Source organism: Oryx dammah, unplaced genomic scaffold (assembly GCF_014754425.2).
Source record: "Oryx dammah isolate SB20612 unplaced genomic scaffold, SCBI_Odam_1.1 HiC_scaffold_8, whole genome shotgun sequence".
Classification (NCBI taxonomy): Eukaryota; Metazoa; Chordata; class Mammalia; order Artiodactyla; family Bovidae; genus Oryx; species Oryx dammah.
Window position 1 is genome coordinate 24791176 of NW_024070192.1, and position 12269 is coordinate 24803444.

General features: G+C 46.5%; 1 protein-coding gene across 3 annotated transcripts in view; it reads left to right on the plus strand.

The window, feature by feature from the left end:
• The window catches only part of IGF2BP1 (insulin like growth factor 2 mRNA binding protein 1), a 40019-nt gene that overhangs the window by 17418 nt on the left and 10332 nt on the right, over positions 1-12269 (plus strand). For all 3 annotated transcript variants that reach the window (XM_040245622.1, XM_040245623.1, XM_040245624.1), the window contains exons 3-5: positions 6495-6543; positions 7069-7120; positions 11357-11420. In XM_040245622.1, the coding sequence (XP_040101556.1) occupies positions 6495-6543; positions 7069-7120; positions 11357-11420 (165 nt within the window). The remainder of the gene's footprint in view (positions 1-6494; positions 6544-7068; positions 7121-11356; positions 11421-12269) is intronic.

Here is a 12269-nt window from a genome sequence, read left to right on the forward strand (position 1 = left end):
AATGACCTTGACTGCTGATTAGAATGAAAAGAACATGGTGTCATTGCAAGTTTGAAAAATCTTAATTAGTTGCTCACTCTTCTAAAATGGCCAAGTAATAACCCCAACCCCATCACCAGGCAAGCTTAGTTTTCTAATTGCCTTCGGCTGTTTCTTCCCACGTTTTCGAGGAGTGCCTGGAGGCTGGAGTGAATTTGGGTATCACTGCGGATGAAGTTAAGTGTGGATGTGTGAGAGAGTGTCTTAACTTTGGGCTGAGGATGGATTCCAAAGCTTTCATTAACCCATGAAATCTTTAAATTGTGTGCAGAATGTTTGCATCTTTCTGGTGAAGAGTGTTCTTACCTTTTATCATATTTCCTAATGAGAATCTCCAGGGGGAAAATTGGTTCACAACCACTTCTGTAGACCATTAAGACACAGAAAATCACTCTAATTAAAAAGGCGTAGGAACTTTTAAAATTAGTGGTCCAGTGGTTAGAACTCCATGCTCCCAATGCAGAGTGGCCTGGGTTTGATCCCTGATCAGGGAACTAAGATCCCGCATCAGGGAACTAAGATCCCGCATTCCACAGCAAAGATGCCACAGTGAAGATCCTGCATGCCACAACTAAATAAGTATTTGGCACAGCCAAAGACATTAAAAAAAGAAAGAAAGAAAGTGTATCACTATAGGTGGAGAGGGTTGATCTCTATCTGGGAATACAAGATCCAGTAAAATGGGCTAATCCTAATCCTTTGTTTCTGTGATGTGAGAAACTGAGGTCTGGAGAGTTGAAGGCTTGACTTGCTCAAGAGCATGCAGCCTGCTAGTCAGAACCGTGACCTGGGGGAGAGGTGGAGATGAGGGTCTAATCTGGAGAATCTGACTTAATCCTAGTTCTCTGGAGAGATGAAAGCCTTGATTTGACTCTGATAGGGGCCTCTGAGGGTTGGGGCCCCAAGCCTGAACAGTTTTCCAAAACCTATTATTGCCTCTCTCCCCACAACTGGCTTGCTCCACCTTGATGTAAAGGGAGTCTTCCCACTAGGGCAAGATGAGGTCGCTAGCATAATTGAAGGTCGCATCCTACCCTCTGGACATGGGGGTGGAAGGAGGAAGGAGGTGGTTTGTCTGCAGGGGTTAGAAAAACAACACTTCTAGGGCAGGCAGTTTTTAGCTGTCCTCCCGAAGACCTAAAGGCCTCCCAGGGTGTGTTCCGTCCAGGTGTGCATTCTGTTATCTGGGGAGGCCCCCTTCTGAAAGCGTTCTGCCTGTGCGTCTGCTTGTCTCTCCACTAGACCTCAGACCCGTCCTCCCTGCCCCCATGAGGCTCCTCACCAAATCTGGATTCTTGCTAATAAAAATAATAAAAATAAAAGAAGAAAACTTCATTGGCTTAGACTCATTAATTTTGAATCTGTGATGACATTAAAATTGGGTGAGCTAGAATTATCTTTTTAAAAAAAGTTTTTGTTATGGGAAAAAAATATTTTGAAAAGTAGAAAGGATAATTAATTCCCCCATGTACCCATCACCAAAAATTACCAAATCATATTTGATCTGTATTAATTTTACCCCTGGTTACTTTAAACCTAGACATGACATTTTATCTGTAACTGTTTCAGTATGTATTTCTAAAAATCAGCATTTTATCTTTTTGGCCATGCCTTGAGGCTTGTGGAATCTTAGCTCCCCTGCCAGGGATTGAGCTCTTAACCTCTGACAGTGAGAGCTGCTCAGAGTCCTAACTGCTGCTGTGAGTGCCTGTGTGCTCAGTCTCTCAGGGGTGTCTGATTCTTTGCCACCTCGTAGGCTGTAGCCGCCAGGCTCCCCTGTCCATGGGATTTTCCAGGCAAGAATACTGGAGTGGGTTGCTATTTCCTACTCCAGGGGATCTTCCCAACCCAGGGATCGAACCCATGTCTCTTGCATCTCCTGCACTGGCAGAGGGAATCTTTACCACTTTGCCACCTGGAAACCCTCTAACCATTGGACTGCCAGGGAATTCCCTGACTTTTTTTTAACGAATCTTAATTTTTTAAAAAATGGTACAAATGAACCTATATACAAAACAAATAGACTCACAGATATCGAAAACAAACATACGGTTACCAAAGCCTGTTCTAATATTAACATATATCTAGTCAGTGTTCAAAACCCATGAATCCCTTTTCAAGTAACTATGGAAATACATGTCTTGAGAAGTTGTAGGTGGGGCGTTTTGACTTCACGGAGAGCAGTACCCACTCAGCACGTCTGCTCTTCACTCTGATGGTTGAACTCTATAAGTGTTTTAAATTTGTCCTCAAGCCAAACCTTTCCTGTATTTTGGCAAAGACTTGTTTCCTTTCTGTCATCAAAAAGGCAGCACAAGGGGACAAGCCTGGAAGAGCCTGGAACCAGACAGCCTCTTTGTTTCAGTACTGACTCTGACTCTGGGTATCTGACTTGGCAGATAATCAAGCCCTCAATCTCAGGGCCTCAGTCTGTAAAATGGAGCTGCAGTTACCATGGGCATGGATAGTGGGAGGCTTCTTGGAGGTGTAGAGTCTGCAGCTGGCGTCTGGTAAGCACTCCTGACATGTTAGTGTCTTCCTTAATGAACAGTTTTCCTTCCCATTCAAGGTCAATGACATGTCTCTCAAAAAGTAAAAAGGACCAGAGCTCCCTGCCCCGGGGAGCTTCCAGTCATACTTCCAGGTGTCCAGCTCCTGTTCTTCCTGAATCTCTTGTTTTCCTATTTATCTCCTTAGCTGTTGCTCAGATGCTCTCTCCCTCTGGTCTCTCCTGGAATCTCCCCTGGGCTCGAAGGAGGTCACTTGGTCCCTGTGGCCCTCGTGTCCCTTGCTTGCCCCCAACCACATCAGAAAGGAGCGTCCCCTATGATTGCTCTGTGTCTAGGGAGCTGCCCCAGGGCCTACTGGTTAGGGCAGGCAGAGGGGGTCAGAAGCCTCAGGGTGTTGGCATCCAGGGAAATAATTTGACTTGTGCGACCATTGCCTTCATTGCCGGGGGCTGGAGGCTTTACTCTTTCCCTTCACGAGTTTATCAGCTCCAGGATGGGTGGTGGCTCCTGAACCTCGGGGAGTTCTCTTGCTTTTCTGAACAGTAGGTATTGGCATTCAGGGTCCTGCTCAGTGTGCAGTGCTCTGTGTGCCTGTAGTGCACAGCCTCCATTCTAATCTAGTGGAAGCCTGTCTATCAGTCAAGTGCTGGATTGGGGCCCTTTGGTTGTCACAGGAGGTGGGGATGTGGGCTGTGGTATTTCCCGCTATTTCCCCATCAGTGCAGAAGCCTAACCGTTTTACTATCACAGGTAGCCACTCCTTGTCAGACGTGTAGCCTCTTCCCATGCCAGTGTCCTGGGGACTGACTGGAATTGGGACTGGGACCATGACTTAGCAGGCCTCCTGCCTGTTCTAAGTCCTCACAAAAGCCCTATCAGTTTTCCACAGGAGGAAACGAAGGTACTGAGTAAAGAAGTCAGGGATTCTTAACTTCCATCCTGACCCTCCAAGCCCTCAGCACCCCGCCCTGGCCCAGCTTGTACTGGGCAACCGGAAATGCCTGTAGGGTGAATGAGTTAGCCATGGGTTCCTGGAAGGGACTTGCGTACTGGGTCCAGTTCTCAACATGGCCCCATGTGCCTTGGGCCTGAAAGAAATTAGGTAGCACCATACTTAATATATGGAGAAGGCAATGGCACCCCACTCCAGTACTCTTGCCTGGAAAATCCCATGGACGGAGGAGCCTGGAAGGCTGCAGTCCATGGGGTCGCTAAGTCGGACATGACTGAGCGACTTCACTTTCACTTTTCACTTTCATGCATTGGAGAAGGAAATGGTAACCCACTCCAGTGTCCTTGCCTGGAGGATCCCAGGGACAGGGGAGCCTGGTTGGCTGCCGTCTATGGGGTCACACAGAGTCGGACACGACTGAAGCGACTTAGCAATAGCAATACTTAATACAAACCAGGCCAAGGGCTTAAAAGACAAAAGCTCGTGGTCTCTGTGTTTTTGTCAGGGTTTGCCTTGCTGGCCAGGTTTGGAGGCCTGAAGTGGCCTTGTGTAGGTTCCCAGGATTGGGTGTGTGTGCCCTGGAGAGGTGGGTGAGCCGTGCCTTTTGGGGGTGGGGGAGGGCTGCAGGATGTCTTTTCTTTCATTGGTTGGGTGTCCCTGCCCTCCTCCCCCCTCCTTCTCCTGGAACATTCCAGACATTCCAGACTGCCATTGCTTTCAGGATATGGATTAACATCCCAAACTGAGATTTGATTTCACCTCCCCATCCCCTCCCAACTCTTCCCTACCCTAAAAGAAAGCCCCTAAAAGAGGGAGTTTGAAGTAAGAAGAGGGTATTTTTGACCCTTGACCTGAGATGATAGTAAGGGACCATCCTGAAAGAGTGCTCTTCAAACTAAATTTCCGCAGGAGGCTGCTTTAAGCCCATACTGGTTTGAACTCCAGGCTGTCAGCTGCCCATCCCCTTGTGGTCCTTCCAGAAGCATTTGCTTGAGAGAGGTCCTCACTCACCTTGGTGACCCCTGTCACTGGCATTAAGGTAGATCAGTGTTCTCAGTCTTCTAATGGTGCAAATCACCTCTTCAGTTCACCAAGAGTTTGACTTTCCTCCTGTGAGAGCTCCTGCCTTTTCTTTGCCCATTTCATCACAAAGTGAGTTGTTTATGGGAAATCCCATATAGCATGTGATGCCGATAGCATGAAGCTCACTCTTGGCCATTGAGTTGGATCCCGAGAAGCTGGCGGGATGTGGGACCCGAGGCCCTGGAAGGGGGCTTGTTTCTGATGCTTGTTCTTTTGTCCTGCTGTGGTCTACCCTCCTTAGATCAGGTTCACAAACCAAACCAAAGAAAAGAACCATTATGCCAGATTTTCCTTGTTTCAACCCCAGAAGAGGTTTCATTAGTGTGTTTCATTGATAAAGACTCTCTCCCCTCAAAACTGCAGAGCTAGAAGAGGTCTTAAAGACCCTTCTGTTTCCGTTCTACATCTAAAGAAAGACTTGGTCACGGGTGAAATGAGTGAGCTGGCTGAGGGCAGAGAGCCAAGATCAAACACTTACAGTTAAGAGTTCAGCATCCCTTCCCTTGCCCTCCTGTGTGTGTAGGGTTTTGTTTTTTATATTTTCTTGTCCACGCCACGTGGCATGTGGGATCTTAGTTCCCCTACCAGGGATGGAACCCATGCCCCTTGCATTGGAAGTGTGGAGTCTGGACCACCAAGGAAATCTCACTCTCATGTGTTTTGAGCATGATTTTCCCCTAACTTGGCAAGAACTGACTTGGCCCTGTTGCATGTCAGCCAGGAACACGGGGCCTAAAGCTTGAGTGGCTTAGTCAGGACAGCCAGTCGGGGGCAGTTGAAGGGCTGGAACTGGACTTTCTTGCTTCCTGCTCTCATCTTTCCCTCGTGCCACTGGAATCTCGTTGGACCATGTCCCGACACCGAGAGTTTTATAATCAAGGATACACAAAGACAGGTGACAATTGACCAGTGCAGATCAAGTCAATTGAAATGTTTTAAGTCCAGGGATTAGGGCATTGATTTGGGTGGTGAGCAATTAATTGCCCTGGGAATCAACCTCAAACGTGAAAGCCCTTCCTCAGGGAAAATTACATTTTTAAGAGGGGTTTGAAAGATGGAAAGGAGGAACTGTAATAAACTGGGAGGAGGGAAGGGGGTGGTCACGATGCTGGATTGTGTGTGTTAATCACTCCACCTTAGTATCCACACGTGTGTCTATTATTACATCTTAAGTACGATGCTTACTTGAAACCCTTTGCTAAGCTCTTGATAATATTATCTAACATCACTTCATACCTCCCTGTGAATAGGTATTATCCCTGTTTTACAAAGGAGAAAACTGAGCGTCGAGTTAAATAACCTTTTAAAGATCAGTGCCAAGTGAAGTGCAAGTTTAAATCTGGATCAAAGAAAGAGCTTAGCTACTGCCAACTATCCTGCTGCCATTTGTTTGCATGTATGTTTCCCCTAATAAATTGTGAGCAGCTTGAGGCCAGGCACTTTGTTTTATTTATCCGTTGTGTCCCCAGCATGTAGAACAAAGTCATCCAGCATGGAGTAGACCCGGATTTAAAAAGGTATCAGGCGAATGATTCATCCAATAATTCACATAGCTAGCTCGGTATTCCTAGAGGCCGAAACAACGGTGGGTGGTAACGGATGGTTACTGAGTAAGATATAACTAGTGAGGAACCTAAGAGAGATGAACAAAGCAGGTATGACTGGGGGGAATTATGTTATCCTAGGGCTTAGGGCACCTGGTTTTGGCTTTCCTATCTGTGGTCGCACTGTATTTCGCTCTCTAAAAAGAGGCCAGATTTCCATTCCCAAAGGTTATCATTCTTAGACTCTTAAGGCTTAGGTGTTGAGTAGAAAGTAGGAAGATAGACTGGAACGAGGACTAAAACCTACAAGGTCACAGGCCCCTAAAGTATTCAGAGCTGTCACTGATGTTTTCTCTCTAATTTCAGGAGTCGAAAAATACAGATCCGAAATATTCCACCCCAGCTTCGATGGGAAGTAAGTGATTAGGGGAAACTGTTAGTGGGGTCACGGAGACTGGGAGGGAAGTCTTGGTTAGCCTGAGGTGGCAGAGACGACTGGGAGGTGTCCTGGGGGCTTGGTTCTAGGCCAGAGATTCTGAGGGAGGGGGTGCCCGGGTGGACAGTTGGATTGCATCCTCAGCCTAAGACTTCCAGCATGAGTTCTTGGGCATTCCCTCTGGTGAGAGGCATCAGGGAGGGGGAAGGGTATTCCTGAACCCCAAGCTTAGAGATGACAGAGGACCGGCTGGGGACCCAGGCGCTACAGGTCTGCTTCCAAAAAGCACCTTAAGTTCCTTTTTGAGCTCAAGTACATTCTGTGAAGAAATTCTGATGGATTACCACCAGCATTAGTACCTGAGAAAGGGCAAACCAAGCAGGTAACATGTTCAGTCCCCACCAAAGGCTTTCCCAGTGCTTTGGGGTGAGGGGTGTGCCCAGTGATGACTTGGTGAGTTCCTGGGGTACTCAGGTTAGCCGTACTCCCTTCCCCTGCTCTCAGGTACTGGACAGCTTGCTGGCTCAGTATGGTACAGTGGAGAACTGCGAGCAAGGTAAGAGTGGATAGAGGCGGCGATAGTGGGGTAGGGGTAGGTGGCTGTTGGAGGAGTTGTGGGGGCGGAAGGGCGGAAATCTGCTCTGCTTCCTTTTCTGGTGCCACGTCTCTCTGGAACACCAAGCAAAGACAGCCAGAGAGTACCGTGGAGGGAGGTAGAGCGGAGTGTCCCAGCTCTGGCTCTGCTACTTCTCTGGAACTGGCTTCTCCTCTGGTTAATAAGAGAATCAACAAAATCACTCATTCCCAGCATGGAGTCTCCATGAGCCAGCCAAGGTAGAAACAGGTTCCCAAGATTTTAGAAATAGGTTAAGAATGGAAGCTGTGCATGCAAGCTAAGTAAATCTGTAGCCCTTTTATTTTAAAAGCTTCATAACTCTTGGTTTTTGTCTGGAATAATCAACAAGTTGTCTTTTTTTGGGGGGGGCCGGTGGGCAGAGGGGATAGAAACTGATTGTCAGCTACATGTCTTTGGTTAATTAAAAAATACTTACGGGCAGGCAAAATCTTTCTTTAAGACTGGGCCCACGGGAACTTCCCTGGTGGTCCAGTGGCTAAGACTCCGTCTCCCAATGCAGGGGGCTTGGGTTTGATCCCTAGTCAGGGCACTAGATCCCACTTACCACAGCTAAGACCTGGCGCAGCCAAAAAAAAATAGTAGGCCCACAGTTCAGTTCAGTCGCTCAGTCATGTCTGCGACCCCATGAACTGCAGCACGCCAGGCTTCCCTGTCCATCACCAACTCCTGGAATTTATCCAGACTCATGTCCATTGAGTTGGTGATGCCATCCAACCATCTCATTCTCTGTCATCCCCTTCTCCTCCTGCCTTCAATCTTTCCCAACATCAGGGTCTTTTCAAATGAGTCAGCTCTTTGCAGCAGGTAGCCAAAATATTGGAGTTTCAGCTTCAACATCAGTCCTTCCAATGAACACCCAGGACTGATTACCTTTAGGATGGACTGGTTGGATCTCCTTGCAGAAGGAGAAATAATAAAAAGGAATTCTAGATCATAAAAAGTTTGCTATGGTTTTTGAAGTTTCTCCCAAAACTTCTTAGGTTCTTTTCACATTGCTTAAGATTATAAATTATTTTCAGAGGAAATGAGCCAAAATAAAATGTGGAGGACTTCCCTGGTGGTCCAGTGGTTAGGAGTCCACCTGCCAATGCAGGGAATGTGGGTTTCATCTGGTCTGGGAAGAGGGAGGATTCCACCTGCCGTGGGGCATGGTGCAGCAAAGCCCTGGGTGCCACAGCTCCTGAAGCTGGCCGTCTAGAGCCCTTGAACTGCAGCTGCTGAGGCCGTTGCGCTGGCCCACGCTCTGCAACAAGAGGGGCCATAGCAATGAGAAGCCCGCCTGCTGTAATGGAGAGGAGTCCCTGCTCGATGCAACTAGAATGAAGCCCACGGGCAGCAGTGAAGACCCAGCTCAGCCAAAAGCGAATGAGTGGATGAATAAAAATTTGAAGTGATTTGGGCTGGACATAAAGTAGAGCTCAGTCGTTAGGCAGACAATGGTTTGAGTTTGCAGATCTTTAAGAAACCTAGGCAAGACAAAATATTCATCTCCAAATTCTAAAGGGCCAAGCTGTAACTCAAATACTTGCCTGCACATAGATCTGAGATGCTGAATCAGTCGAACAGGTTCTCTTCTGCTCTGACCCTGGAGCTTGCTTTTGCTGTAAGCACCAGGGCATAACTGGAAGCACGGATAGCCATTGCTCAGTCCTTGATATCCATTCTCCAGTCCTGCTTACATCTTGGACTGATGACTCAGTTACTTCTGGACAGACAGCAGTGGCTTGCGAGCACGTTGGAGAGTTTCACGAGGGGTGCCCAGCAGGGGTCACTGCTAGTTCAGAGGTTCACCAGAGAACCATAACACACCTGATCTGGGCGATGCCTGCTCCCTGGAAAAAACAGAATGGGAAATGTTTGCTTTTGTAATAATAAACTCTTCGTCTGCTCAAATGCCGCTTACTAAGCAATGCCCTTTCTGTCCACCCTATGTGAAATTATACCCCTAAACACCACCTCCTTTTCCCTGATTTGTATTTCTCCATAGCACGCAACCCCTTCTACTTTTTTTTCAGGGAGAACATGAATTTATTTTTTTTTTATTGAAGTATAGTTGATTTATAATATATTAGTTTCAATTACACACCATAGTGATTGAGCATTTTTCAAGATTATACTCCATTGAATGTCATTACAAGATAATGTCTATAACTCCCTGTGCTGTGCAATATATTTTTGTCCTTTGACTGTTTTGTTTATTTATTTATTGGCTTGTGGGATCTTAGTTCCCTGACCGGAGATCCAACCTTGGCAGTGAAAGCGCTAGGTCCCAACCTCAGGATTGCCAGGGAGTTCTTATTGTTTTACTTTATACATAGTAGTTTGTGTCTGTCAGTCCATACCCCCATACCCTTGATGCCCCCCTCCTTTTTAGTAATGACTAGTTTCTCTTTATCTGTGTTTCTGTTTTGCACATATATTCATCTGTATTTTTTAGATTTCCCATATGGGTGATATCACACAGTATTTGTCTTTCTTTGACATTTCACTAAGCGTAATATGCTCTTGGTCCATCCACATCTCTGAAAATGGCAAGATTTAATAATTTTCTTATGGTTGAGTAATAGTCCATTATCATACCATCTTTTCACCGTCTTTGCTTACTATATTTTTTGCTTTCTCTTCTTACTAGTATGTTTAAGCTCCATGAGAGCAGAGGTTTTGTTTGTTTGATTCACTCCTGTATTTCCACTTAACTGGTAGAAGATTCTTGCAGAATCTTTCTATTGAGATGGGAGAGCTCTACTGACAGGCCAGAGGGGCTGAGAGTGGTCTGCACTGCGGTTTTGTGGTGATAAGTGCCTTTGGTATTGTAGGGGAAGGGGTGGATTTTTTTTATTTTTGGTTCAAGTCCCCCACGCCAGGGCTGAGCAGTCTCAGTTCAGTTCAGTCGCTCAGTCGTGTCCGACCCTTTGTGACCCCGTGGCCTGCAGCATGCCAGGCTTCCCTGTCCATCACCAACTCCCAGAGCTTGCTCAAACTCATATACATTGAGTCAGTAATGCCATCCAACCATTTCATCCCCTTCTCCTCCTGCCTTCAATCTTTTCCAGCATCAGGGTCTTTTCCAGTGAGTCAGTTCTGTATATCAGGTGGGCCAAGTATTGGAGCTTCAGCTTCAGCATCAGTCCTTCCAATGAATATTTAGAACTGATTTCCTTTAAGATGGACTGGTTTGATTGATCTCCTTGCAGTCCAAGGGACTCTCAAGAGTCTTCTCCAACACCACAGTTCAAAAGCATCAATTCTTCAGTGCTCAGCTTTCTTTATGGTCTACCTCTCACATCCATACATGACTACTGGAAAAACCATAGCTTTGACTAGACGGACCTTTGTCAGCAAAGTAAAGTCTCTGCTTTTTAATATGCTATCTAGATTGGTCATAGCTTTTTTCCCAGGGGCAAGCATCTTTGAATTTCATGGCTGCAGTCACCATCTGCAGTGATTTTTGAGCCTAAGAAAGAGCCCTGCTTTCTTGAGCAGGTCTAGGGGACCCCAAATCACAAGACAGTGATACATAAAGCAGAGGTTAATTTTATTAATTCAGAATGGGGGAAGAGTATGTGGCCAGATCACATGGAACTCTTAACATCCAACCCAAGTCCATTCCCAAATCCTGCCCCCCAGACTCCATGGCAGCAACTCTTGTCGACTTATTCAGCTAGGTGGTGATACGCTTATGTCTGATCAGTGAATACTTGAGGGTACTCTAAAATGGATTTAGGTGTTTTCAAATCTCTTCAGGGATGTCCTTACAGACCTTTTCTTTATCTAATCTCAGTGTGTGATTTTTAACTAGTATAAATTTCTTTCTAAGAATAAATTTATTTCCAGATTGGGGTATATGTGTATGTGTGTGCTCTCTGCTGCATAACTGCTAATATGTTGACTGCACATCCGTGTGTATGCCTGCTCTCTTGAGGGCTGGCAGGGAAATCTAAGGAAGGCATATTAAAGTTAAAGGAAAATGATAGGCTAATTTGAATTTTCCAGGAGTTGTGATGAAAGGGGCCTGTAGGGGAAATGCTCTGGTTTGTCATTGAAGTATTTCCTTCTTGACTGCATGGCCCTCAAAGATGAGCCTTTTAAGAACATCATTGGTGCCGTCTCCAGGACTCACTGCTCTAACACTGATCTCTGTTTTTGCTCCCCCAGTGAACACGGAGAGTGAGACGGCAGTAGTCAATGTCACCTATTCCAACCGGGAACAGACCAGGCAGTGAGTGGACCCTAAAGTGGGATAGGGAGGGTCTTTGTGGTTGTTGGGAGCCAGGTGCCCCTGTTTTGACAAGGATAGGGTGTGTGTGGGCACCAGTGCCAGACTCTTGTCTTTTGGTTCAGGAATCTCAAAGGTTCAGAAGCCTCCCTGGGATTGATAGGATAAACTCTGTGCGACCCCATAGACGGCAGCCCACCAGGCTCCCCTGTCCCTGGGATTCTCCAGGCAAGAACACTGAAGTGGGTTGCCATTCCCTTCTCCAGTGCATGAAAGTGAAAAGTGAAAGTGAAGTCACTCAGTCGTGTCTGACCCTCAGCGACCCCATGGACTGCAGCCTTCCAGGCTCCTCCATCCATGGGATTTTCCAGGCAAGAGTACTGGAGTGGGGTGCCATTGCCTTCTCTGAAACTTTGAAAGGAGAGACTCAAAGACTTCCCCAGAGAAGGTGGGAAATCCTTTTTAGAAGATGCTGGCTTTTGATAGGTCTCTGGTTGCAGAACCATAGGGTCCTTTGCTGTGTTGATGGTGCCATCTAGTGGTGATGAGAAGGAACTGCGACCTAAAAGATTTGTGATGTGGCAGAAGCAGACATTTTACTAATATCTCCGGAATCACCTTGAGTCCCATCACATCCACAATTTCTGACTCCCTAGCCATTTGGTTGAGTCACCCTGCCCCACCCCATTGGTACTTCATTGATAGACTTCATTTATTTTGCTTTTGATGGCTTTCTCGTTCCTTCAACATGTTGCCTCTGTCCCATTTGTTTCCTCCAACCTAGTTTAAAACTGTACCACTTTCTCAAACCTTCAGTTTCCTTTCAGGTGTCTACTGGGCTCAGAATTTTCT